The sequence below is a fragment of the Manis javanica genome, chromosome 1, assembly GCF_040802235.1.
Source record: "Manis javanica isolate MJ-LG chromosome 1, MJ_LKY, whole genome shotgun sequence".
NCBI lineage: Eukaryota > Metazoa > Chordata > Mammalia > Pholidota > Manidae > Manis > Manis javanica.
In genome coordinates this window covers 240,075,382-240,102,739 of record NC_133156.1, presented here as the reverse complement: position 1 = coordinate 240,102,739, position 27,358 = coordinate 240,075,382, and the positions used below count along the sequence as shown (strand labels likewise).

General features: G+C 57.1%; 1 protein-coding gene across 4 annotated transcripts; it reads left to right on the top strand.

The window, feature by feature from the left end:
• Positions 1 to 110: 110 nt before the first annotated feature.
• Positions 111 to 26,995, top strand: COLEC11 (collectin subfamily member 11). Of its 4 annotated transcripts, none has more exons than XM_073217150.1 (7): positions 111 to 222; positions 3,979 to 4,121; positions 9,612 to 9,683; positions 20,541 to 20,612; positions 23,021 to 23,074; positions 24,937 to 25,032; positions 25,192 to 26,995. In XM_073217150.1, the coding sequence occupies exons 1-7, from the start codon at positions 137 to 139 to the stop codon at positions 25,581 to 25,583; spliced, it is 915 nt and encodes a 304-aa protein (XP_073073251.1). In that variant the 5' UTR covers positions 111 to 136; the 3' UTR covers positions 25,584 to 26,995. The 4 variants fall into 4 exon arrangements, with proteins under 4 accessions (XP_073073251.1, XP_073073254.1, XP_073073256.1 ...); XM_073217153.1 differs by lacking the exon at positions 111 to 222 and adding an exon at positions 2,460 to 2,676 and having other exon boundaries at positions 25,192 to 26,364; XM_073217155.1 differs by lacking the exon at positions 111 to 222 and adding an exon at positions 2,735 to 2,843 and having other exon boundaries at positions 25,192 to 26,982.
• Positions 26,996 to 27,358: the final 363 nt, after the last annotated feature.

The following is a 27,358-nucleotide window of genomic DNA, read 5'->3' as shown; positions in this document are numbered from 1 at the left end:
CGCTGACTTTGCAGCAGGCCCGCTCAGCCGCCAGCTGTGGTCTTCACGCAGGCTTAGCCCTGGTCTGACCACGTGGGGTATTTGAAGCAGCAGTTGGGTGTGGAGGGCACATTCAGCTATTAGGTTGTGAAGAGGTATGCATTTGAGCTGCCTGCAGGTCCTCGGTGCCCAGGAAGAGGGGCAGATGCGAAGACAACCCTCAGAAAACACTGGCCCCTGCTGGTAAGCCACTGAGTGTTCTGGAAGCTCCAGCATCCATCTCTTAATTTGGGCTCGTGAGCACTGGGCTTCTCTTGAGGGATGGCCTGAGGGGGTTGGGGCTGCAAAGGCTGAGCCTCTGGGGCTCAGGTGTCATGTAGTCACCCCCCACCGGTGACACCGCACAGCATCCCTGGCCTGGGCCTGCTGATAGGTGCACTCCTGCGGCCCCTTGCTGCTCCTGTGCTGCTGATGGATGGTTGCCTCACCGAGCAGGCCTTTTCCTCAGTCGGGGTTAATTTGTTGACCGGGTTTCTGAGCAGGAAGGTGCAGTCTAGTGGGCAGATGAGGGCAGTAGCAGCAAAGAAGGATGAGGAGGAGCGAGAGCCGATAGCAGCCGTTCAGTGAGCACCTCCCACGGGCCAGGTGCTGGGCAGGCCGTTCACGGGGCAGCCAGGGCCTCAGTGGCTTGTTGGGGCCGTGGTTCCGAGGGTGGTCCCTGGATTGCAGCAGCCATGCTCAGGGACTTGCTGGCAAGGAAACACCCGGTCCCACCGTGGCCCCCCTGACCGGAAACACAGGGCCAGGGCCCAGGGATGTGGTTCCCAGAAGTCCCCTCGGTGGTGCTGACCCACTCTGACGGCCGGTGCTCTGATCTGTCAGATCCGATGTTGCATGTTACCGGTGTTTGGCATCCCTCCTGAATGTGGCTGTAAAACCGGAACTGGACCTCATCACCGCGGGCGCTGTGTGTCCAGATTTTAAGAGCTTTGGCAGAGATGCCTGCACTCTTGGAGCGTCTGCATTCTGTGTCCACAAGTGGTCAGGCTGGGAGAGGGGGAAGTGTACTTGAGAGGGTGGACGGCTGTCCTTTCTGGGGTGGAGGCTGGGCATTGCTCTGCACTGGCAGGAGGCTCTGGACGAATTAAGCCTTCAGGCGTGAGGAGGGAGGGGTGGCCGTGGTTAACGTCCTCATGGACAAAGTGGCCCAGAGATACAGCTGCACAGCTCTGACCTCCAGTGAGAGTTCCCACCCGGAGACAAGTGGGCTTGATCCGCTCTTGCATCCAGATTTCTCAGTTATCTCTGGGAAATGTAAATAATAATTGGGAGGCATGCCAGATTCTTGTCTCGACCCGCCGGAAGTAGTTGGGTTCTGTGAGAGGGTCAGAGTTCATGAGGGAAAAGGCTGTCCTGTGGCCGTGACTTAAGTGGTTTCAAGAAAAGGCTGAGGGGAAGGAGAAAAAGGGGAGAAAGGCAGGCAGGCAGCTGAAAGGGGGGCGCCGGAACAGACATTTTCCAAGAAGGTGTACAGATGTCTGACAGTTCATGCCAAAGCGGTCAGCATCCCTGGCATCGGGCGTGCAAAGCCAAGCAGTCAGGTGCCACCTCACACCCTTCAGAATGGCCACTATCCAAAGTAACAGAAAAAAGCAAGTGTTGGGGAGTTTTGTGCACTGCTGGTGGGAATGGAACTGGTGGAGCTGCTGTGAAAAAGTGGCAGTTTCTCAAAGAATTAAAAGTAGAATTGCCATATGATCTAGCCATCCCACTTCCGTGTATGGACCCAAAGGACAGCCAGCAGGATCTCTAGATGCTTGCACACCCGTGTTGGTGGCAGTGATACCGTGGCTGGAACAGCCACCCACACGTCCACTGGTGGGACTGGATAAACTGTGGTGTGGCCATGGTGGAGTAGTCAGCCTCAAAGAGGGGGGACATCAGACGCACGCCGTCACAAGAACCTCGAGGACGTTGCGCTCAGTGAGGGAAGCAGACAGAAAGACAATGCTGTGCGATTCCAGTTACACGTGATATTCAGATCAGAATCACAGAAAGCTGGGTCTGCCCAGCCCGCCGCAAAGCCATGTTTTTGGCCTGTATTGCTTGAAATGAGGCTTCAGTGAATGCCTTGAGTTGGGGTCTCACCATGCATCAGGTCAACCAGCAGTAGACAAGGCTTTTGAAGTGAAACCCCGTATGGAAAAATATGTCAGCTGCTTCTATTTCTGTCTGATGTGATACTGTGATAATTACGCTCTTCCTTATACTCAACTGAATACTCTTACTTTTCAGAAAAAGAAAGAGAACAGAAAAGACACAAAAAAGAGCAGTTGGAGGTTTAGGGTAAGGGGTAAGGGGCCCTGCAGGAGGGCCCCACAGCCGCCCAGAGAGCCCGCATTCCCGCACTGCCCTTTGCCGCTGGACAGGACAGCTGGCGTATTTCAAACAGGAAGTGGCTTGCAGATAAGCTTGCAGAACCCCAGCCTGACGCTGGCCTTGGTGGGGGCTGCCGGCCGCTGTAAATAGCAGCCATGACGGCCCCAGTGCAGTGTCCTCTTGGCCCCCCGGCGGTCAGGACACCTCTTTGCCTGGTGTGGCCCTCAGGCTGGGGACACTGTGGGGTGACTTGACAGCCTGGGACGGCGGCTCGGGTTAGCCCGTGGAGCGCTGACAGGAAGGCGAGATTCCAGAGAGGTAGGAATTGGGTGGGGCTGGGAGCTGGGGCTCTTCTTAGATAAGGATTGAGTCTGTCACATTGGGCACCAGAATTCCGGTTGTGATTAGTTCAGGAGCTCCTGGTGGAGAGTTCGCATAGCCATCTGAGGAAAAGGATTTAGATTATCATTTGCTGCATGATTGAGGTAAGCCCTTGGGTTTACACAGGTTCAAAGAGGTGAAGCAATTTTTTCATAATTCCCAGACCCAGGGTAAAAAGTGCCGTAGAACCAACCAACTATTCCTGAGCAGCCAGGGCAGGCTCTGCTTGGCTTGGTGACTGCTTGCGGGTGGGGCTGTGCGGACCACAGCATACTCCACAGGCAGCGCCTGTCTGGGCTCAGTGCTGGGAGCCCAGGGGCGCAAGGAGCCAGAACTGAGCTGGCACTCAAGGGCGAACAGGATCATCTCATACGGTGGCATCAAATTGGGTAAGACAGTGTCATAGGTGGCCCTTCCTGCCTTGACACCTGGCGGTCATAACTGCTGTCCTGCTAGGCTGAAGTTAGGTGGTAGTCCTGATGTTAAAAGAAAAAGTTGGAAAGCCGGGCATGTGCATGCCTCAATTTCCAGTGATGGGATCTATATGCCAAGTAAGGGAACAGACAGGTGATTTGCATAAAGTCAGGAAAAAATACTAGGGAAAGGCCTTTTCTTTGCAATCTTGGTAGAAAGATAAGAACAATGTATGCCATTCAGATGGAACCTGTCAGGGCTGCAGCCCCAGGGGAGGCCCACTGCCACTGTAGAAGCAGGACCTCAAGGTGGCGGTGGGAATGTGCTTGCCAGGGGGACCCCCGCTCCTGGCTGCCCCGGGGATGTGGTCCTCCACATGTATCCCAGCACCGCAAGATGCCGGGCCCGCCCTGGAAGCTCAACGAGAATGGCCAGCTGTAGGGACATTGTTTGCATTACCTACTTCTTTCTTAAAGTGTATCTCTACTAGGAATTGTAAATTGAATTTCCCCTCTGAGGAGCAGGCCTGTTCTCTCCTGGGCTCCTGGAGATGAGGATGTTATTCTTAAGAGGCCCCAGAGCTGTGGCTTCTCCTTGAATACACATTCTTTCCCTAAGTGGGCAGGGGCCACAACTCGGGCGGAAGCTGCTCCTGTTTCTGCAGGCAGGCCTGTGGGTCTGGGCCTGGGTGGGGCCTGGGTGGGGGGGACACAGGCACCGGGTGCCCCGAGGGCACAGGAGTGAGGGAGTAGCCCTGCTTCATCCCCCTGGCCCTCACACTGTCACTATGTGTGAATTCCATCAATTCACCCCTTCCTCTGCCAGGAGTCAGGGCCCTGCTGCGGGCACTATGGAGAGGGGCCTGGCACTCCTCAGCCTGGCCTTCCTGTGGCTGCTGCGCCCTGCATCTCCTCAGCAGCAAGTGGACGACGCCTGTTCCGTGCAGATTCTCGTCCCCGGCCTCAAAGGTAACCGCGGCTGGGGCCGTCTGGCCTGGCCTCAGGTAGTGACCGTGGGTGGGGGCCTGGGTGTGGCTGACAGGGTGGTGCTGGCTCAGGTCCAACCTTGGGCAGATCTGGCACCTCGGTGGGCCTCAGTGTCCCCATCTGTAAAACAAGGGGTGACTGTGCAAAGTCTGCACTCTCTCCGGCCCAGGCATTCTGAAATTCTGCAGCTAGCTGTTTATTCACAGCTCTGCCCTCTCCTCAGGGACCCGTAAAGCAACAGACATTTGTTACAGGCACTGTGCACATCACTGCACGTGACCCAGGGTGACATGATCTCATCTGGTCCGTTTTGCAGATTGATAATTTAGCAGTTTGCTGAATTGGGTTGCACAGCTGTGAAGCCTGTGCTACGCCGGTTCCTGAGAGCTCTTTATTCCTTCTTTTAAACATCAGAACAATTGTGTCATCGCTTTGTGACTTACCTCCAGGTAGAGCTGCCCCTGCGGAGCTGGTGGGTGGGCACCAGTGCAGGGGGGGTGTCTGAGCCCTCAGACGCATCTTTCTTTGAGAAAGTGTCTGGTTTCCATGAAGCACAGGCAAGAGACTCCAAAACCTTGTGACCCTAGCAGCTCGATTCTAGGCCCTGTGTGAGATGAACAGGCCCCTTTTTCAGAGATTGTGAAGGACTTCAGAATGGGGATGGGGGAGTTTGGCCCAGTGCTCCTTAGAGCAGGAGTTGGGGCTGCCCTGGGACAGGTCACCGCCCTTGTCCCCAGTGGCCGTCTGGCGCCCCCACCCACTTGGGATGGTTGGAGAGAGACAACGATGAGAATGGCCGCCAGGGGAGAGCTGGCATCTTTGGAGGTCAGCCCCTCTGGGGGCCTGGGGACAGGAGGCTCCTGGTGAGGGCAGGCAAGGCCTTGGTTCGGTGAGGAGGAGCAGTGGGTGGCCGGTGTGGTGGGGACCGCCGTCCCTGCAGGCCCTCTCGGGGGCGGCCACACTAGGACCCGACACGCACAGACCCTGGGGCGCGGCCCTGCTTGGGAGGGTCTTTCTGAGCTGCTTTCACGGCTGTGGGACCACAAGGACAGCTGGGGCCCAGGCGAGCCCTCCGCGTTGTGCATGTAGTGATCATAAACATGCCGACCCTCTTGTAAAACACTTCAGTTATGTTGGAAGAAACTCACACTGTCCAACTTGTGCTGCTCACTCAAAGGTGTGGGTGAAAGAGCCCCCACCCGGCGCTGTGGTTGGGTGTAGGTCTGAAGATGAGGTGAGGGGTGAGAGCAGGGCCCCCCACCCCCACGGGGCGACTCCCTGGGCCCCGGGGGCCCCCTTCTGCTCTGGCATCCAGGAGCAGGAGCAGGGTCCACGGCCCCCAATGGGAGCGGGGGGCTCCTGGCCCCAGGGCATAGCTGTTGGTGAGAAGCCATGCTAGCTGCTCTTTAGAAGTGTGCGTGGGGAACGTGTGCGACCTGCCTGCCCAGCCTGGGTCCTGTGGTGGGTTCTGGGTCGCTGTGTGTGTGGCTTCCTTCCTCGGGGACCCTCAGGGACCCTCAGGGATGCAGGTGGCGGGAAGGATGCGGGCTTGGAGACACAGCCGTGCACTTGACTGCACAAGCTGTGTGATGTGACCAGTCACTTGTCCTCTGCCTCCGTCTCCATCCATCAGATTGGGAGAATGATTCGGCTTCAGGGTTTCATGAGGGTTTGATGGTGGTGATATCCGGAGCACATGCTTGAGGCTCAGGAGGTTATACTACATTTGGACAGTTGTTTGCATTCACTTGGGGCCTCCTAAGCACACAGCTCCCAACTCTAGAACAAATCTCCTGTAACCTGGGAAATGCACCATAGGAGGAGATTTTTAAGAATGGTTTTAAATGTGTAACAACTCATTTTGATGGGAAAAGCAGTCTTTCTCTAATGGCTGAAAAGTTGGTTATAGGTAGGAGAATATGCATATTAACAAAGCCATTGCTTAGAATTTTGAAATAGCATAATTATTCTTATACGTTTTATCAAGTTACTTTAAACAGTGTTGATAAAGCCAGTGATGTGGCCTCGGTAACCCACACACTGGGCATCGTGTCACTGCTGGTAGGCCTGTCTGCCCCGCAGGGTGAATGCTCGGCTATCGCCCAACGCCCATCGCTCTTTCATGCCGCGGCGTTTGCACCAATGTGCTTTGCAGGGGCGACTCTGCTCGGGGTGCCTTTGTTCTGCTGTAGAAGCAGGTGTCACGAGGGCATGAGCGTCCATGGCTGCAAATACATCAAAGTATCTCATGCAATGCCTTCCTAGCTGGGTCGAGAATTACCCCAAATGTAATCTAGGCGAAAGCTTTTTGCTGATAGATTTTTATGATTTGCAGGGAGGCAAGCACTTAAATACAGACCCCATGTTCATTATTTCCTTGAGAGGAGGGAGCAGTTTGTTAACAATGATGGAAAATGAGCTAGACAGTTGAAATGTTGGCCTCTCCAGGTAGAGAAGTAACTTGTCACCTGAACTTTGTGTAGTAAATCAGTCCCAAATGCCTGATAAATAAAAGAACTCGGAAAGAGGCTATCATGCTTCCCAGGCATACCTGTAATTTCTGAGTGGAGAGGTTTACAGAAATAGTGTCCCAGAGTTATTGCCAGCAGGGGCATAGATCTTTGTGTCCCCTTAGACGAGCAGGCAACGAATGTTTCAATATGAACAGTGCTTGCAAAGAGTCTTTGCTCTTCAGAAGCATGTGGAGGGTTTGTCTCTAAGGAGAAGTCAAGGTCACTAGGGGAGGAAGGGCCGGGAGGCAGCCCTGCCTGGACTCTGGGGTCTCCGGTGCTGCCTTCCAGCGTCGGGACGGCAGGGAGAGCGTTTGATGCCGTCAGCTAGCACAGTGTTTTTCAGGACAGTTCATTCCACCCTCACTGGAGATGGGGAGTGGGGCTGGAGAGCTGACGTAGCCCCGGTGTAAGGGGGCTTCCTGGCAGGTGGACACCCCACTGCAGGAACACTGGGCTGAAGCAGACTTGGTCCCATGTACTAGGGTCAGTCGCAGTCCAGCAGGATCCTTGGGGAGAACAGTGTCCAGCCGGGAGCTGTGAAGAAAGCTCGCTAGGCCCACTCTTTATAAAATCTTACTGTTTTTAATGACGCGCTTAGTAGTCCTCTTTCCTGCTTTGGGAAGGAGTTTGCGATGTGTGGCTCTGTTCAGGGTCTCCCGGTGCCTCCCATGGCTGCCGAGGACAATCGGGCAGATGAGATGCAGGCATGTGGACGCAGGCGGAGATGGCAGGAGTTACTGTGCCAGGCTGCTGGCCTTCCGCTCCTCTCAGCAGAGGGGAAAGTAGGCGAGTGGGGTCAGCGAACTGGCGGCCTGTTTGCTTCAGCCGTACTCCGATAAAGCCTTCGATGCTTAGGAAGGTGTGGTCAAGGCATCGCTTCCTCTTGGCCTGGCTCTTCATCTGTAAAGGGAACATGATCCTGCCTCATGTGGTGGGGTGACCTTACATCGTGGGAACAAGGGAATGCCGTGGGTCAACTCTTTAACAGTCACCTTAACCTGCAAACGGGAAGTTAGCAGGTATGCCGGGCACTCATTCTCCATGAGTGTGGCAGCACCCATGTGGTCGAGGCCTCTCCCAGGTGTGGGTGCTCTGGGAGGCCTGGCGATGCGGGAGCTGTGCGCTCCGTGTCCAGGGAGCGTTCAGTCGGGGGAGAGATGGACGTGGGGGCAGATTGCTGTACGTGGGAGGTGATAAGACGCCTGCCTCTGGCCCGGATTCTTCTGCTCCCGCCTGGGTGGACCGTGTTGTTCCTCTGTGTAGAGCATGTGTTGGCTTCCCGTGGCCCTTAGGCGTGAGGTCTGAGTGCCCACCTCTCCCAGGTGTCCTGGGCCCACTCGGGCGGGCCGCGCCCTATCTCTCCCCACCTCACCTGCAGGGCTCCCTCCCTCGGAGCAGGCTCTCGGTAGGCCTCGCCAGGCTCCCTGTCGTGGCCCAGCAGGTCCTGGCTAACAGCCGCCGCGGCAGAGCACCTCCTGAGCTCCAGTCTGAATTTTGGCTTTTACCTTGAAGTCACTGCCTCGTTTTATTCTTGTGTCCAGTTTGCTAATGAGAATCCTTATGTCAATTTGATTCTCATCCACATACGTCTTCAAAAGTTCTTTCTCCTCTTGGGTGCGTGTAGAATTCTGTCTTTATTCCCATCGGCCTGCGGCGCCCCACTGACTCTGTGAAGCCTGCTCCCCTCGCTTCTCCCAGGGGGCGCTCTGGGCACCTTCGCCGTCGTCCCCAAGGCTTTGCTTGCTGCTAGGAGATCGCAGCCACCAAATCTGCACAGCTGCTATGGCTTCCCTGGTCTGTTCTCGCTTTCTGGAATCCCGGTTAGGTAGGTTTTGGAATTTGTGAGGTTTCTATTCAGCTTTCAACCCAGTAGCTTCAAGACCAAACAGAACTTTGGGGTTTTTTTCTGTTAGTGTCGCGCTGTGAACGCGGTCTTCATGCCGATCTTGTTTCCTGAACTGGCCTTTGTCGCTGGCCGTCCTGCTGCTCAGCCTCTCTGTAGAGGGGTTTGTTTCAAAAACTAGTTTCGGATGAGGATCCCCAGCCAGTCCCTTTTCCTTGTGATCTGTGCTCGCGCCCACGTGCGCCCTCCTGTCTGGGGCTGCTCGGTGCCGTTCAGAGCCGGGTTCTGGTGGCCCAGGACCGGGACCGCGCCTCTCCTCCATTTCCTCCTCCCGGTGTTGGTGCCTCGCAGGTGTCCGCTGACTCTGGGCGGTGAGCTCCTGATTGTTGGTGTTTATTGCCGGACTATCAATCCTTCTCCAAGTATTGCTTTTATAATAATTTTCTTTCTTTTTTTCAAAAAGAAAAAAATTGAGATTCAAGGGCCACGTATGTGCTGAGTGTGTCCACCCACAGGGTGGACACTCTGGCGGGTGGCTGTGCGCCCCCGTCCTGGATGGGAGGCAGGTCAGCCGTGACGTGCGCAGGAGACCTGGAGACGCTGTTTGTTTTGATATGGCCACGATGGCGGTGGAGTAGCAGAGCAGCGGGAGGGAATGAGGGAGCGCTGTGCCCAGAGGGCAGGCCGGAGCCACCAAGGGGTGCTTGGGAGGGACCATGTTCCCACAGGGAGAGGTGGGGCGGGGAGCAGAGTCCTGAGAACAGACGTGGGGCAGGGTTCCTGAGTGCCCTGCGGACCTGGGCCAAGGGGCAGAGAGTCGGGAGAAGGAGTGGGTCCCCTGGGGTGGGAGCAGGGAGGAAAGGTGAGACCCCTGGGGGTGGGAGGTCGGGGAAGAAGGGGTGAGACCCCTGGGGGTGGGAGGTGGGGGAAGAAGGGGGGAGACCCCTGGGGGTGGGAGGTGGGGGAAGAAGGGGGGAGACCCCTGGGGGATGGGAGGGCATGGCCAGAGGCCTGTGGGTGGCACTGACTGGGCAAGAGCCTCCTTCTGTCCCAGCTCAGGCTGCACTGGGGCCCTGAGCTCAGAGTGAGCCCTAACGCATGTGACTTCCTCCACAGGGGACACGGGCGAGAAGGGAGACAAAGGTGCGCCGGGACGGCCTGGACGAGTAGGCCCCACGGGAGAGAAAGGTACCTGCCGCCCCTCAGCCCCCAGAGCTCGGCAGGCAGGCCCAGCTCCTGCAGGAGCCACTGGGGTTGGGGGAGCCTGAGGGGTCTCTGGCTCCTGGGAGGGTCTCAGAGGTGGAAGGCCTGGAGAGGGGAGGGCACGGAGAGGGCTCTTTAAATGGTGCTCCTTGGTTGCCAAGAGCCAGGAAGTGGAGTTCTCTGGAGGTGCCCAGGTGGGGTGGCCCTGAACACAGAGCTCAGTGCTTGTGCATCCCTCTGGACCGTCGTCTGTGAAGTGGGGCTCGTTTGTGAGTGTTACAACTATACATGCAAGTGTGAGGGTGTGCAAGCAGCTGGGGGTGGGGGGTGGGGATGTAGGGGCACGAATGGGATAGAGGAGTGTGAATGGGGATGGAGGGGTGCTGGTGGGGATGGAGGGGTGCTGGTGGGAATGGAGGGGCCGGAACAGCGGTGGAGGCGTGCAGGCAGTGGAGAGTGGGGACAGGCGGGTGTGCGAGCTTACTCAGTGTATTCCCATTATGTTTAAGGGAACCTCATCATTTGGAATCTGTTTCTACATTAGTGACATAGTGCGATTCCTGCCGCCTGGGATGTGTGGAGGCTTACAGGAAATGGATCATAGTGGCCAGGTGGTAAACTGTAGATGTTCAACGAATGGTGTTATCACCAGGATATACTGACTTTTGCTGCTTTAAAATTTGTTAACAGGTCATTAAAAGCTGTCTGTAAAAGTGTTTTGTTAGTATTTACACACGATTCTGAGAATCTATACTGAGATTTATGGAGCCAGGCCCCTAAGAATCTCCTGACACTGGAGAGTTGGGTTGTTTCCAGTTTTAAAAAAGTTGTCATAACAACGCAAAGGTCATTGAGTGTCTGTCCTTAAGCCAGGGCCCACTTCTCTGCCCTCTGGGATGCAATTTGTGCTCATTCTGTCAAGTGCACTGTCACCAAGTCTGAGGCTGCTCGTGCCTGGGAAGCCCCATCACAGTCCAGGCCAGAGCTATTCTGTCTGTTCTCTCTGCTGTCCACCCTTCCACCCCAGGCATGAATTTTATTTTTATTTTTTCCTTTACTCATAAAAAATAATTAGAAATGCAAATTAACTATTCTCCTAGTTCAGATTTCAAAACGTGCAGAAACTGCACAGTGACAAGCCCCTTCCTGTGCCCCCCGACAGCCGCTTTCGTGCCAGTCCTTCTTTACAGAGAGAGTGTAGGAACTGGCAAGAAATGTGTACGCTGTTCCTCTGCTTTTGCACAAGTGGCTGCGTGGTCTGTGTGTGTGATTTCACTCTGTTCCCTCAGCGATGTGCCTGGGGCTCAGCCTGTGTGGGGCGGACACGTTTCCTCAGCTCCTGCAGTGGTGTGGTATCCATGGCACGAGCACCCCACGCTGCAGCCAACTGGTCTCCCGTTACTGCAGCCCAGCACGTTCCTCGGGCTGCTGCAGAGAACATTCCTGTGTGTGTCACTATTAACATGCATGAGGGGGCATGGAGACAGGCTGCTAGCCGTGTGACTGCTACATCAAAGTGCCCGCTCGTCCTGCAGAAGAGCGGGCCGCACCCGTGGCCTCCCACGGAGTGCGAAGGGCCCGACCGAAAGCTGCCAGCTCTCTGGCAGCCACAGGCACCTCCACATGGGTGGGTTCACTTTGTCTCTCTTCTACGAATGAAGTAGGTCACGTTTTGATTTGTTTAAGTCACTTGTGTTATGTTTCTGTCTTTTTGTCGCCTTGGGGTTGTTTCTCATTTTTAACGAAACCCTTCTGGGTCCTTCATCTCCTGGGTGTGCACCATACTCTTGTACTCGCACTTTCTGTGCCTATCTCTGAATATTTCTTTAGAATAAGTTACCAGAAGTGGAGTTAGGAACTTTAAGAAAGGCCATCAATACGTATATTCTTAGGCCGGTCCATGTGCTTTCCACCCTAAAGGAACAGTCTTCCCCTGTCTTCATGAAAGTGCCGCCCGTGTTTGCTCAGAAAATGTCCGGGTGCGTGAGGCGGGGATGCCGGGCCCGGAGGCCCCTGTGGGAGCAGTGTGGGTGTCAGGACGGAGGCAGCACGGCTCCCTGAGATGACGCTGAGCCAGAGGCTGGCAGCAGCGGCTCCATGGCCTGCGTGTCTCCACGTCTGTGTGGGCAGTGACATCGCCGCTCCATCAAGTCTCTTGGTTATAAAGCGTTTAAAGTATCTTAGAATTCAAGTACTTATTACTTGTGCTCTATCAGTACACTTCTTGTAACAGCTGAAAGTGCTCTAGATATACTGTGTCACTTATTTTATCATCGAACTAAATAATTCTGAAGTTCACAGTGATGAAGCGAGTCCCACTATTTTCTCGTGTGGATGATTTCGCGTTTCACGACTAGGAAGCGGTCAGCTCCCCTATTCTGGACGGTCACGAGTTCATTTGCATGATGCCCTTTCATCGATGGTTTTCAAAGTGATGGTGTCTGGGCTCCGTGTACAAGTGTCAGCGCCCGCTTCCCGCCGACGCGGCCTCTCGCCCGCTGTCCGCGCTGCGTCGCCGCCCTTCTCTTACTCACTCTGGAAAGGCGGTGCCAGCCCGCAGCGACTGTCGATGCTTGGCACACCTTGTAAGTCTCCCGACGGAATGAATGGCGCTGGGCAAGGAAAGAGCCCGGCTCGTTGCATTTTCCTATCACTGAACTGCTGGATCAGGCGTCTGTTAGGTGCTGAGCACTTGGGAGAAGGCAACCTGGAGCCGCAGAGCCCAGCGGAGGAGACACATGGACGCATGAGGGTAAACCGAGGCGGAAAGCAGCGGGCAATGTGGGGCTGAATTTGGGCTGGACTGAGTAGCTGCCTTGTGTCAGAGTTTTCCAACATATAACAGTAACAGCCCCTCATAATAGAAAATCATATCTAAAAGCAGTGAGATAGCCACTTATTTCCCTTTTGTAAATGTAATTATATTGTTCTATAAGTTGACATCCTATTTCTTAAATTTAATGTTATATTTTAGTGTCAGCATTTTTCACGGATGCTTGATGTCTATAGGTGACTTACGGTTCCTCCTGAGTGGTGTGTTCTGGAGTGGAGTCACTGGGGGTCAGGGCAGGGGAGCTGGCTGTTCACAGCCCCACCTCAGCAGCCTGGGCTCCACCTGGGCACGCCAGTCCCGGAGTCGCTGAGTGGTCATTGGTTTATTTGGTGTCGGCATCACTGAGGACGGAGCGAGCAGCTTTGATTCGGGGCCTTTGCTACTTCGCAGAATATAGAGAGCAAGTCAGCCCGAGCAGGGTGATTCGGGTTATTGAGTAGTGGGCATAGTTAACATAGAAATCTAGGAAATCTCCTTTTTGGGTGATCTTTAAGAAGAGGATCGGCCGTGATGTGATATGATGTGTGAGAATAAAACAGAAGCAGGAATAGTCATACGGTTGATTAAAGTAGTTACAGAAAAAGACAGAGAAAGGATGGAAAAGAAATGCACTGAGATAGAAGTGAACATTTCTGGGTCATGCATTATGGACGTTTAGATGTTCTTTGTTCCTTTCTTTGTTTTTTGGTGTCCCAACAGTGGGCAGGCACCACATCGTGGATGTCAGCATGTCTTTATACAGGTGGCTGGAGCTGTGGCCAGGCCCCTGGGCAGTGTGGCTTCCCCAGAGGCCCAGGCATCTGTAGCCTCTGGGCGGCTCCCCGAGGCATCTAGGTGCTGACGGCCTGGGCTTGTCCGTCCTCGGTCCTGGAGAGCGGTGGCTGACTGCAGAGTGCTGGACCCGAGTCCCCAGCCGCGAAGTTGGGGTGAGCTGTGGTTGGGCCTTGGATGTGCAGGAGAGCCTCAGCTGCCCTGGACTGCTCGGGCAGGACTTCAGAGTTCTCCGCGGCAGGGGTCACGGGCCCTCACCTGGGCGAGCTCCTCACTGCAGCCTCCATGAACACAGGCTGCGTCCCTGTGGGGCCCGGCTGCAGGTGGGACTGCCTCCTTGGCCCATGTGTGGGGGTCTCAGGGTGGCACACAGAGCAGCCTCTGCTGTGGGGAGCAGCAGGAAAAAGTACACGCAGGCTGACGGGTTGCCTTCTGAAATAATAATGAAAGTCTCGCTGGTGGGTCCCCCAGAAGCCCTGTGCTGTGCTTTGTCCTTGATTGAAGCAAGAACAACTCCCACATTTGCAGCCTATGTAGCTGTGTGGTGATCCTACACCACCTGCTGGGATCGGTTAGCTCAGCTTTCCTGGCTTCTTGTCCCCAGACTGCAGCCAGGACAGGATTAGGGGGGCCCCTCCTGGCACAGCTCAGGGGGTGAGAGGCGCTCTGGGCTCTGGAACGTGCGTGTTGCCCTTCACTAAAAATCACAGAGGAAGCTGCTGTCCAAGTGCCCTTCCTGCCCAGCTCTACTGCAGAGGGCTGTGTCGTCGTCATGACAGTAAGACTTAGCTGCCGCTGTGAGCGTGTTCCTGGTGCTTGTCTGGAGGGCAGGTGTGTGCTGCATGTCGTGTTAGTGGGGCCTCGCCCGGCAGGCAGCCTCCGCTGGCAGGGCCTGCACCCTAACGGGGCAGGGTCTCAGGGTGTCCAGGGCATGTCCACCTGTCTCCCACAGCAGGGGAGGGACATGTGTTTGCTCCGGGCTGGAGGCACAGGAAGGCCTTGGAATCACGCAGAAGGCAGCAGAGCCCTTGTTCTGATCCTCGCTTCTGAGAACCTCTGGGCCTGTGACCACACTGCTTTCTGCCCAGGCGCTATTTTCCAGGACGTGTCTGCAAGCTAAAACAAGCTGGGTGGATGGCCGTGGGATTTGAATGTTCTCACTTTTCTCCTCTCTAACATGCCCGAAAGGGAATATTTCTGTTAGACACAGCAGCCTGCCGTGGAGACAGATCTCAGGTGTGAGGGGTCACGGTGCCAGGTGCGTGTGCTGTGCTGCTCTGGTGGTCTGGATTCCACCCTGCTTAGCTTACAGCTTTACACCCTCATGTGGAGTAAGGATAAAGGATATGCTGGCGTATGTGCATTTGCAACTGTATGTATGTACAGTACATGTGCATGTGCATATGTGTGTTGGAATATATGTGCATGCATGCGTGGGGCATGTGTACAAATGTCATGTATGCATGTTAGTGTGCGTGAGTATATAGTGTATGTACATCTACACATGTCTGCATATGCATGTGTATATGCATACATTTGTGTGTATATCGTGTGTGCACACACGTTTGTGTGTGCCCAGCACCAGCATACAGCGCCTCGTGTGGCCAGAGAGTTCTTCAGTGGGGTGGGAGCTGTGCCTGGAGAGGCGGTGGCTGCCCCAAGTGGGGTCTCTGGCCCCTCCCCACGGAGGCCTTCCCGTGAACACAGCCCGGTTCTTGGAGAGGCAGCCTTTGCTGTGGCTGGAGCTGGGGAAGACCTCTGGCGTGGGGGACTGGGCCCCCTGGCTGCAGCCCCAGGTTAGGGCCCTGGATGGGAGATGGAGTCGTCTGTCTGGGTGACACCTGCATTATCATATGCTCATGACCCGAGGCGTGAACCCCACTGTGATGTCCCTGTACAGAGGAGGACACTAAGGCTCAGAGTGGATGGCGTCTTGTCCAAGGTCACGAGGCTGGTGGGGAGTGGGTCTGGTCTGGTCTGCCTGACTGCTGTGTCTGCGCTTTGTGTCTTGATCTTTTACTTGCTGTGTTACTGCTGGTGGCTCATTTGCCTCTCTGAACTCCAGGGTCTCTTCTGGACAGAGGGGTGTGTACTAGTTTTCAGTGGCTGCCACAGTGCCACCCACCGGGGCCCACACAGCAAACATTAATCATCATGGTTCTGGAGCCCAGAAGGCTGAGATCAAGACACTCTGAGCAGGTGCCCTCAACACTGCCCTCACCACACCTATCTTCAGGCTGAACTCACCTGCAGTGGTCTGCAGCCACTGGCCCTGCAGGATGTCTGTCCCCAGAATATGCTCAGGGCTGGGCTGGTTTCTCCTGGGCTGCCTTCTCGCAGTTGCCTCATGTGGCCATCCCCCTGCCTGCATCCCTGGTGTCTCTTCCTCTGCTTACAAGGATACCTGTCCTATGGGGTCAGAGCCCCACCCTTACCACCTCATTTAACCTTAGTTAGCTCCTTAAGACCCCACCTTCAAATACACTCACTTTGGGGCATAGGAATTTTGGAAACCTGGTAACGGCGGTGACACTGAGGTTGAAGTCAGTCAGTATGTGTGACTGTGCTGTCCTGGCATCTGCTGCGCCTGGACGTGTCCTAATTTATCCCTGGAAGATGGAAAGTGAGCAGAACCGCCCAGGGCTGCAGCCCCCACTGCTGGCTCTGGTCGGCACTGGTGCCCTCAGGACTGCACTGTGGCAGGGTCATCATGGACGTTCAGAGAGGGCTGCCTGCGGGGCCTGGACAGGTACCGCTCCAGCGTTAGCCCATCAGAGCCCCCTGAGGAACACGTTTAAACGTGGAGTCTGGGGCTTGCGGTGGGGTGGGTTGTCTCACCTAGCATCCCATTTTCTGCATTTGTGCCTGCTTCTCAGAACCCCTGGGGTGGGTCCCACACCTCTCAAAGGACAGGAGCCAGGCGGGTACCCACTGGGAATAGGCTCTGTGCATCAGCGACAGCCTTGAACCAGAATTGATGTTTGGCCGTGCGGCTCAGAGACGCGCTGAAAGCCGAGCCCTCTGCAGTGGCCCCCAGGTCCTGCCTCACAGCAGCCCGTGTGGCCAGACGCGTGCGTCCTTTGCCGATGAAGTGAGCCACTGACCGCTTGTCCTGTTAAGGTGGGTGACTCCACACGGGGAAAACCCTTTACCCGTTACGTTTCTGGTCATGTCCCTGCAGGGCCCGCTCCGAGTCCCTAAGGCCCTCTTCTGTCTCCTTGCGGCCGGGACCTGTCTGGGTGGGAGAAGGGGTCGTCTTGGTTAGAGCCCCTCTCTGTAGGGAACTCGGAGTAGTTGCCCCCCACACTACCAGGCAGCTCCCCAGCTCCCTTCCTACCTGTTCCAGGTGGGCTCCTCTTAGCAGACGGCAGACTGTGCAGGCGAGTGATGGCCACGCTCTGCCCAGACAGTGCCCCCAGCCTTCACCATACTGTTCCGGCTTTTGCGTGAGAAGGCGCACTCCCTCGGCAGAGATGGCATGCTCCAGACCCTGGCAGGCCTGTCCCTCTCCAGGGGGATTCCGTGCGGTCCTGGGATGGGAAGGACCTGGCGCCTCACTACCGCAGGTGCGGATGCCTAGGTGTCTCTGGGCCTCTGCGCGCCCATCTGAATGAAGATGGGGTTCAGTTGGATGGTCTCTGAGCTCCCTCCTCTTCTGGGCACTGTCTGCTTCGGAGTGGCATGTGGGGCTCGGCTTTAACCTAACTTAGCAGGTCTGAACTTCCCCGTGAGCATGAGATACAGACTGTCACAGCCGACCGTGGCTGATCCCCGGGAAACAGTGTGGGAACCAACCACCGCGACATTTAGGGAGCCATGCAAATACGAGGAGCATGAACACTGAAGTTGTCCTGACAGATCCTGGGGCTCAGGTTCACTTCCAGGGCTCATGTCCACTCTGGGACCTCAGGGCGGGGCGCACTGGAGGGTTAGGGAACAGTTACCCTTTTGAAAAAGGCTTATGGAAGAAGGTTGTGCCCTGCAGCGGGCAGACCGGCCTGGGAACAGCAATAACAGTACAGAATTCCAGGGAACGCTGGTCTTTCCGCAGGACGCTCTGCAAGAGGCTGAGCAGAAATACTGTGATCACGGTTTTGATTCTGACCTTGTGAATGGACACGAGGGTGGGGCGGCAGGAGGTGTCTCGTGGGCTCAGGCTGCCCAACACCAGCTTGGGCTTGAGCAGCCGCAGGCAGGGGCCCTGGGCTCAGGGCGCATCCTGGTCGGGCTCCGTGAGGACCCGCCCCTGGCTCACAGCCGGTGTCTTGTCGCTGTGCGCTCACGTGGGGAGGGCCCGGGGAGCTCGTGGGTGGCCTAAACCTGGGCCCCAATCCCACTGTGGGGGCTCCTCCCTCACGACCTAAGCACCTTTCCCACCTCCAAATACTGTCACGTGGCACTTGAGGCTTCAGCATAGGGACCTGGGAGCCTGAGTGAGCGGTGTGTGCAGACCGGGTGGAGCTGGGCAGGGAGAGGCGGGGCCGGGGAAGGGAGGCGGGGCCTTGTGGGGGAGAGGCGGGGCTGGGCGGGGGAGAGGCGGGGCTGGGGAGGCGTTTTAGTCACATGAGAGGCAGATTCAGATAAATTTAATTTAAATATGGGGGGCTGTCTCGGGGAAGGTGAATCAGAGTAGTTCTACGTCCCTGCCCAGTCACCGGAGTGTGGGGTGCGGGGCAGCCCCGGCCCTCAGGCGCCTTCCCGTCTGCGAAGGACAGCTTTCTGTCAAGTGGGTCTCCGCGGCTGAGCTGGGAGGCGGTGGCTGCCAGGCCGTGTGCTGCGGGCCTCGACCCTGCTCAGAAATGCTCAGAGCCCGGAGGCCTGATGCCCTGGGAGAAGCCCTGTTACTCCTCCTGCGGGGAAGTGCCTGCGGGCCCCGAGAGGGGAGCTCAGCGTCTCCCTGCCCGGGCATCTGGGTGTGCGTCACTGCAAGCCCAGGTCAGCTGCGATCTCTGGCTCCTGGTGCAGGATTACCAATGGGGTGCGTGCCCTGATGGACCGATTGGGTGGCAGACTGACCGACTGAAGACTGGTTTTGTTACCTTGCCCTCTCGCTGCGGTAACCTCTCACTATTAGAGAATTAATCTGGTTGAAATAGTGTCAGGACTCCAAATAGCAAGAACATACTCCATGGACCCTGCTGGCAGGAAGGACCGGTCTAGTGGTTGTACCAGGGCCTGGACGTCCCTGGGGCTGTGGAGGGGGCAGCCCACCGTGGCTCAGGGACGTGCGGCCTGGTCAGTGTGGGCAGGCAGCCTCGGCTGCTGGGGATGGGGACAGAGGAGCTCAAGCAGAGGGGGAAACTGGTGCTGTGTGGGAGCCCCGTGCTCTGCAAGCTTAGGCTTCAAGGACTGGCTTACACCCAGCCCCCGATTCCTTGGCCTCTGCTGTGGCCTGTCCCACCCCACTGAGGCCTGTGTCCCCGGTTCCCTACGACCATGTTGGAGGGATCTGTCCCCTCCTATTACAGCTTCTCTGTGACCCACCCCTCACTGAACACTCCAGGCACCAACGCATTGAGCTCTCTGTACCCCCACCAAATGCCCCAGCATCTTACCACCCCTCACACCCCTGGTCTCTTCCCGTGACCGTCTCGGTCCTGCAGGGTTCCACCAGGGCCTGTCCTACCTCCTGGGCACTTTCTTGCTGGGGGCAGGACCCAGGCCTGTGTTCTTAGTCACCCGCAACACATGACCCCAGTGTAGATCCTGGTCCCAGACCCAGTCTCCCCAGGTTGTCCTCGCACGTTCAGGGTGCTGAGACTTTGTGTCGCCTGGGGACTGGCCGTCTCCGGCTCCTCTCCTGCTTCCCAGGTTGTCCTCGCACGTCCAGGGTGCTGAGACTTTGTGTCGCCTGGGGACTGGCCATCTCTGGCTCCTCTCCTGCTGCCCACCACCCACCTGCAATGCCCAGACCAGAGGCATATGTCCCTTTTGCTCTCAGCCTCACAGTGGCCATCCCGGGGCTGGCCTCCACCGGAGCATCTCTCTGTGTCCCCCTGGCCACAGCCTCACTGCACCACCCAGCTCTGCCCGTCCTTGCTGACCGCCGTCCTTGCCCCTCTCTGCACGTGTGACCACATGGGTCCTGCCTCGCCCTCCTTCCTGTCTCCCCGCTGCGGTTTCTGCGTCTTGCTCCTGGGCACCACCCCATGCCCCTGCTGGGCTTCCTCAGAGCCCGTGGCTTCCCGTCTTGGTGCTTCTTACTGTGTGTAACCGTATGGGTTGTTCCTGATTCCTCAGCCGGCCCTAAGCCCCGCCACTGTCCAGGCACCGGGCACAGTGTGCAGCCCGCAGCATCTGTGGCTCCCATCACGGCTGGGCGAGCCTGGCCATGCTGTCCTGGAGTCCCGTTCCTGCCGTGGCACAGGAAAGGACGCTGGTCTCAGATCAGCAGGCCACAGGGTTGTCCTGCTGCAGCCGCAGTCTGGGTACTCAGTCTGGTATACAAGCCCCTCCAAGCCCCGTCTAGGGAACCACTTCCACAGCCAGGTGGGGGGCAGAGGGGCACGCATGCGCCTGAAAGTATATCTTTGTCTTTATGTGGGTGTAAGTCACCTCAGGGGACTCCCTTTGAGCTGCATTCGTCCCGAGCCTCCTCCGCCCTGCGGTCTCTATCCTGAATGCGGCGAGTGTCACAGAGCTGGGGGCTCCCGCTGGGCAGCTGTCCACTGGGGCAGGTTGCTGTCGCTGCGGGACGCAGCCTCATCTGGGCACAGGAGAAGCCCTCCCGCTGGCCCTCCTGGAGGCTGCTCCCCAGCCTCCTTTTCCTCCTGCCCTACAGAGATCTCACGCTAGGTGGGAGAGGAGCTTTGCCCTCTGATGTGTACCTGGGGCCCAGGTGGCCCAGTTCCTGGGCACTGGCAGACAGGTGGCTTCCTGGCTGGGTTTGGGGCAGGAAGAGGGCTGGGAGGCACCATCCTGCCAAGGGGAAGAGCCTCCCTGTGGCTCCTGATCAGAGCAGGCGGCGGGGCTGGGCTCAGGGGTGCGCCGTTCGGTTGCCTCCGTTCCGTAGGGTATGTGAATGTTGGGGGAAATGTGTCTTTCTCTGGAAAATATGCCAGTGGGGAGCCTATGAAGAACCCTCCGGGGTCAGTCACACACGTGACCTTGGAGAGATGAAGCTACGCGCTGTGACCACTTCCTCCAGGCTCTTCGTGCACGTGTGCCTGTGTGCGATGTTGGACAGGTGGGTCAGGTTACCTGTGCAGCGACCAACTTTATCTCCTTGTTTTCCACAGGAGACATGGGTGACAAAGGACAGAAAGGCAGTGTGGGTCGCCATGGAAAAATTGGTCCCATTGGTTCTAAAGGTATTTGTGACACACCCCTTGCCTCACACCCCCAGACTTGCAGCACCTGGCACTGAGAATAACTATAGACGGGACAGTCTTGCTGGCAGTCATGTTCATTGCTGGGTTCCTCCTGCATGATAAATTTTGTCCCAGTGTTTGCATTTGGGGAGTGGCTTTGTGCCAGAAGGTGGGGCACATGCCCTCTGTTCCCTGGGATGGAGAACCAGGAGCTGGTGTGCTTGGGCCAAACTCTGCCTCTGAGGGGCCGTATCCAGAACCAGTTTAATGGAGCACGGGCAGCCCACTCGTGCATAGGGCGCCGCTCCAGAAGCACTGTCCACCTCCAGTTTCGTGTCTGCCTCTGAGACTGCAGGGCAGCTCTGGGTGAGGAGGGGGCATGGGAGGGCAGCGGGGTGAGGAGGCGGCGGAGGAGGGCAGGGGCAGGTGTGAGAGAGCGCTCTGGTGGCAAAACATTCTGGGGGCGTGCAGCTCAGGACACGGAGGCCCAGGGCAGGTAAGAGACGGCTCAGAGCCACACAGCTCTTCCCTTTTGCCACCACCAGGCAACAGATGCTCTGAGCCGGCTGAACCCTGCAGGGCACAGTGGGGTGAAGGCGGCAAGAAGCCCCTGCCCCTGAGCTCTCAGTGGGGTCCCACGGAGGTGTCCCTGTGGTCCGGGTGTGGGCCTGGGGATGAGGCACCACAGGCAGGGAAGTGGGGCCAGCTGGGGCCGCCCGATGCTGGTGCCTGGTTCTTCTGCCTTGCTGACCTGCCTTGGGGTTTGAGCTCTGTTGGCGGCCTTGGACACCTCCCCACCCCCGAGCCCAGCCTGGCCCTGGCAGGAAGGGTCCACAGCAGCAGTGTGAGGGAGAGTGTGGCCTGCCCTGCTGAGCTCCCTGCTGCTGGCAAACCCGTGGAAAGCCTGCCCTGTGGATGGGGATGGCTGACTTGTGTGCGCACACAGATGTGCGTGCTGTGCAGAGGGCTGAGGGCGTGAGGAAGCGTAGCATCACATGTGTGGTAAGATCTCTGATGTAGAGTTTGCTGTCTAACTCTATGAGCCTCACCACCATTTCCAGACATTTGCAAAGAGAAACCTGTACCCATGAAGCACGGTCTCCTCATGCCCCCAGCCCCATTCACCTCTCTTCTGCTTTCTGTCTCTGTGACTTTGCCTATTCTAGGTATTTTGCACAAATGCAACATACCAGAGTTGTCATTTTGTGCCTGTTTGATTTCACCTGGTATAGTGTTTTCAGAATTTCTCTGTGTTGCAGCCTATGTCAGAATTTCCTTCCATTTTAAGACTAAGTCACGGATGTACCATGCATCACTTATCCACACACCTGCTGGTGGACCTGTGGATTGTTCCCACTGCTGAGCTTTTGTTGAGTGTGTGCCTGCTGGTGTTGGTGCACAAGTAGGGTGTGTGTGCCTCTCATGCACAGCATGTCTGGGTCAGGGTTGATGCCTTGCCAAGGGGCAGCTTGCCAAGCTCCTCACGAGGTGCAGCTCACTCAGTCTGCTCCGTCTCTGCGATGCCACCCCAGCTCCTTGGTAGGCTGGTCTTTCAGTCACTTTCAAGTCTCCGATGTGGATAAAAAGAGCAGAGGGATCATTTGGATGGAGAAGGCCACGATCCCTCCCTCCCTCTGCAGGTGGAAGGGGAGCTACAGAAGGACGGCCGCAGCCCCTTCACTGCCCCTGCCAGCTGATGCTAGGGTCTCCCTGGGAGAAGAAAGACAGTTTTTCAGGAAGGCTCATGGGACTTTCGTATTGTCTTTGTCTAATCGTTGAGTAGCTGGAAAGCTTTGTGGCCATGATTCTGTTCAGCCCCCTTGTTTTAGAAGTCAGGGGAAATGGAGGCAGCCTGGCGCAGTGGTGTGTCCTGCTTACTGGAGGCCAGTCTGAGGCCATCTGGGGCTCAGGCCTCCTGGTGGCTGTGCCCTCCTTCGACCCCACACTGCCTCTCAGATCTCAGCATGAGTTTTTAAGTGCTCTTTGCTGTATTTGGGTTAGATAATCTCTGGGTCCCCCTGGTGCTAACACAGCACATTCCATCTGGATTTTCCTGCTGTGATGAAGGACATGGAGGGAACCGGTGTGAAATGTAGTTGTTACAGTCTTAAGGGTTCATGACATGATATTTACAAAGTATTCTGTGAAACCTCTGCGATTTTCCAGAATTGATTCAAAGACTGATCATCTGATAATCTCTAAAATCCCATGGTAGGTATATGTTCCATATCATGTAAACAGAGCATGAAGAACTAATCATCTATAGGCCATAGCTCCCTGTAGATCACAGCAAAAAGAGGGTCTGGGAAAAGTCACAGAAGAAATAACACTGTTAACATGACGGCTGTGAGCTCATGAAACATGTCCCACCTCTGCTGGGTGACTTTGACCTTGCTCTCCTTTTCCAGGTGAAAAAGGAGATTCTGGTGATGTAGGGCCCCCTGGCCCTAATGGAGAACCAGGTATGGCATAAAAGTTCCAAGAATTTCAAAAAAATGTATTGAGAATTGCACTTTTTTCCAGTTTTATTGAGAAATAATTGACATACATCATTGTATAGTTTAAGGTGCACAATGTGATGCTTTGATTTATATTTATTGTGAAATAGCTACCATGTAAGTTCAGCTAACATCCATCACCTCACAGAGATACAATAAAAAGAAAAGAAAGAAGAAAAATGGAAGAAAAATTTATCCTTGCGATGAGAAGTCTTGGGATTTACTCTTAACAGCTTTCCTACATGTCATAAAGCAGAGTTAACCATTGTCCTCATGCTGGGCACTGCAGCCCTATTACTTACTTATCTTATAAGTGGAGGTTTGTACCTTTTGACCCCCTTCCTCCAGCAGCCCCCCCCCCCTTCACCACCCCTGTGTCTGGGAACCACAAATCTGGTCTCTCTTTGTTTTTAGATTCCATGTATAAGTGGGATCACACAGTATTTGTCTCTCTGACTTATGTCACTTAGCATGTGCCCTCAAAGTCCATTCATGTATCACAAGTGGTAGTATTTCCTCATTTTTTTCAGGTGGAATAATATTCCACTGTATATGTATCCTTCAATTTCTTTATCGGTTTATGCATCAACAGACACTTAGGTTGATCGGCTAGTTTTTGTCTCTACAACACTTCTTGAAGTGATTACATTTTTACTAGGTTTATAATATGCCTACAAGTGTTAGTTGAAGAAGAGGAAAGTGGGAGGCCTCGCTCTTCCTGGCTTGAAACTGCACTATAAAGCTATAGTCACCAAAATGGTATGGTAGTGGCATAAAAACAGACACACAGACAGGGAGGAGAATCGAGAACCAGAAATAAACACACAGCCAGTGGGGCCAAGGGCTCTCAGAGGAGAGCAGCCGTGGGTGGGTGGTGCTGGGATAACTGAGTCTTCACATGTGCAAGAATGACACTGGACGTGTGTCTCACACCACTCACAGAAATTAACTCGGAATAGATGGAAGGCTTACATGTAAGACCAGGAGTCATGACACTCCTAGGAGAGAACAGGAGTAAACCCCCGACGGCCTCGGTAGTGGGGTTTCGGATATGCCGCCCACACCGCAAGCAACGACGCAGGAAATACCGTGGGTCTGGTCAGACTGGGAGGCCTCTGCACCCCACAGAGCGGAGGAGCCCCTGAAAAGGGGCTCATAGCTAACACATATAAAGAACTCACACAGCTCAACACCAAAAACACCAAATAAGCCGATCAGAAAACGGGCAGAAGCCCTGAACAGACGCTTCTCCGAAGGAGACACACAGCTGGCGAACAGGCCTGTGAAAAGATGCCCCACATCGCTCATCAGGGAAACGCAAATCGAACCACTGGGAGGTAGCCCTGCACACCAGGTAGAGCGGCGCATGTGAGAAAAGGGCACATGCTGGCTGCGCTGCGAGGAAAAGCGGCCCCGCGCTGTTGGCGGGGAGGGGGATCGGAAGGGGGCGGCCGCTGGGGCAGCCGTGGCGGCCCGCCAGACCTCGGGCAGGGCTGCGGTGGGGCCGGCCTTCCCACTTCTGCGAATGTGTTTGAAGAAGAGGGGGCAGCAGCTGGCAGAGACTCCCGCACCCCGTGTTCGCGGCCGCATCGCGGACGCTAGCCAAAGACGGGCGGGAAGACTGCGCTTTCGAAAAGGCGTAAGTCGTGACATAGACCGTGAAGGCCGTGAAATAAAACCAGTGTGAGGGGCTGCGGGCCCGGCGCGGCGCCCCACGGCAGGGAGACCAGCGCCCCCGCAGCAGGGCGGCCTCTCCTCGGGCGGGCAGGGCGCCCGCCTCTCCCGCCGCGCCCCGGGCTCGGAGTCCCGCCGCCCTGTCTCCGCAGGCCTCCCGTGTGAGTGCGGCCAGCTGAGGAAGGCCATCGGGGAGATGGACAACCAGGTCAGCCAGCTGACGGCCGAGCTCAAGTTCATAAAGCACGGTAGGCTCTCGGCGGGCGGGGCTGCGCGGGAGGGCGGGGCTGCGGGCGGGGCGGGGCCGCGGGGCCGCGCGGGAGGGCGGGGCTGCGCGGGAGGGCGGGGCTGCGGGCGGGGCTGCGGGCGCTCGCCAACCCCACCCCCCGGCGCCGCCGCCCCTGCAGCTGTGGCCGGCGTGCGGGAGTCGGAGAGCAAGATGTACCTGCTGGTGAAGGAGGAGAAGCGCTACGCGGACGCGCAGCTGGCCTGCCAGCGCCGGGGGGGCGCGCTCGGCATGCCCAAGGACGAGGCCGCCAACGGGCTCATGGCCGCCTACGTCGCGCAGGCCGGCCTGGCGCGCGTCTTCATCGGCATCGACGACCTGGAGCGGGAGGGCACGTTCGTCTACTCGGACCGCTCGCCCATGCAGACCTTCAGCAAATGGCGCAGCGGGGAGCCCAACAACGCGTACGACGAGGAGGACTGCGTGGAGATGGTGGCCTCGGGCGGCTGGAACGACGTGGCTTGCCACGTCACCATGCACTTCGTGTGCGAGTTCGACAAGGAGCACGTGTGAGCCGCGCGCGCCGCCGCCGCGCCCTCTCCGGGGGCCGCCGCCCGCGCAGCGCGGACCCACAGGGCGGCGTCCGGGCCCAGGGCGACTCCCGCCCGCGGAAGGGCAGCGCCCGTGCTGTGTGCTGGCCGGGGTGCCCCGGCTGCCATTTACTCAGTTTCTTCGCCTCTACGCAGGCTGTGAAATAAATCGCTTACGTATTACAGCCGTTAGGTGCACCGTAGTGGGGTCTCCAATCGCCGTCTTCCTTTTAATTTCTAGATGGAAAAGAACGCATTGACTTTGACCGATGTTTCTGTAAGTTGTATAAAAATATCCTTTCCTTTTTGCTATTATCCACGTAGGAACAACCTTGCTTGGCTGCAGATGCCAATTGCAGGAAAAAGAGATAAATCCTCCCGATGTGACACCGGCCGTGTGCGTCGTTTTGTCCCCCGGTTTCCTTGGTGCGGCGGCGGTTACCTGCGGCGGCGGAAGCAGCCGCCCCACGTCGGGGCCGCTGCCGAAACACGGTGACCGGGACCCCGCAGGTTGGCGGCCCCACCGCGGCGGCTCACAGCGCTGCCCCGGAGCAGCAGGGCCCGCGGAGCCCCAGCGGGAGCGGCAGTCGCGCCTCCGCCCTGGCCCGGGAGCTCACAGCACTGCGCCACCCGCCCTCTTCTGTCCTTCGGGCGTCGGAAGCCGGGGAAGCGCAAACGCCGTCAGACTCGGAGAGCGGAGCACGCAGGCGCCGAGGAACCCCGCAGGCGGGAGGGCTGCAGGGCGCCAGCTCGCTGGGGCCGCTTGCGTTTCCCGTGTCTTCAGAGGGAGGCCCTGGCTACCCGTCGCCCTGGACGATGTCTTTAGGGATGTCTGTGTGGCTTGGGGCACAGTGGGGTCTGCTTCCCGGCTGACTCTGCAGACGGGGGCCCCTCTGCCGGGGGCCATGGAGGCGGGAGCGCAGGCGGGTGACCGCTCAGCACAGTGAAGGCAGCGTCGCCACAGGGACTGCCCGCAGGCTCCCTGCCTCCTAGAGTTTCCAGGGCCCTCTGCTAAAGATGGCCCCCTAAAAATGGTGTCACCTGGTCCTTGTCACACCTGTAGGGACTGGAGCTCAGCACGTGGGCACCTGCTGACAACGGCTGCCGCTGAGACCGAGACCGTCAGGACTAGCGGGCTGAAGCAGCAGACCCCTCCTTCCTGCCCCAGGAGGGCCTGAGGACCCAGCCACCGTGGGGCGGGCAAGAATGGGGCGTGCCTGGGGGTCCCCGCCCCTGCCCAGGGGCCCAGGTGCCCTGCCTCTCCCAGGACAGACGCCTTCTCATTCCGAAGGCAGACCCGGTCCCTCGGCAGCGGGCCTGGGAGGGGCCTGGGCAGGGAGGGTCCCAAAGCCTGAGCTACCACAGCCTCGGCGTCACCGTCCCTGCCCACGCCGCCACTCTGTTACCCCAGAACCCAGCGCCTGCTCAGTCCTCGGGTCAGAGGTGTGCCCCTGCCTTCTGAAGCCTCCTTTCCTGGCTCGGGTGCAGAGGGGAACCCCGACACCTCTCTGGATCTGGGCTTCCTCACTTGTAAGCGAGGTGGTCGATGGCAGCACCCTTGGCTCTCGTAGCCCCTCCAACTCCTGCAAAACCAGAGAGAGGTCGGCTGGCCCACGTCCCTCTGGGGGCCTCCTGCATGGAGCTTCCCTCAGAGGAGTCCGTTCACCGAAGCCCAAGGGTGCACGTCTTTGCCCCCAGTCATGCACCTCTGTAGGATTATGGCTGTTGTAAAGCAGATCTGCTAGGGCATAAACAACT

Bases quoted from the DNA above. Each gene is read 5' to 3' on its own strand.
- COLEC11 (XM_073217150.1), top strand. From the start codon at position 137: ATGCATTTGAGCTGCCTGCAGGTCCTCGGTGCCCAGGAAGAGGGGCAG. The intron at 4,122-9,611 runs GTAACCGCGGCT...CTTCCTCCACAG, and splicing joins TCTCGTCCCCGGCCTCAAAG to GGGACACGGGCGAGAAGGGA. The intron at 25,033-25,191 runs GTAGGCTCTCGG...CCGCCCCTGCAG, and splicing joins GCTCAAGTTCATAAAGCACG to CTGTGGCCGGCGTGCGGGAG.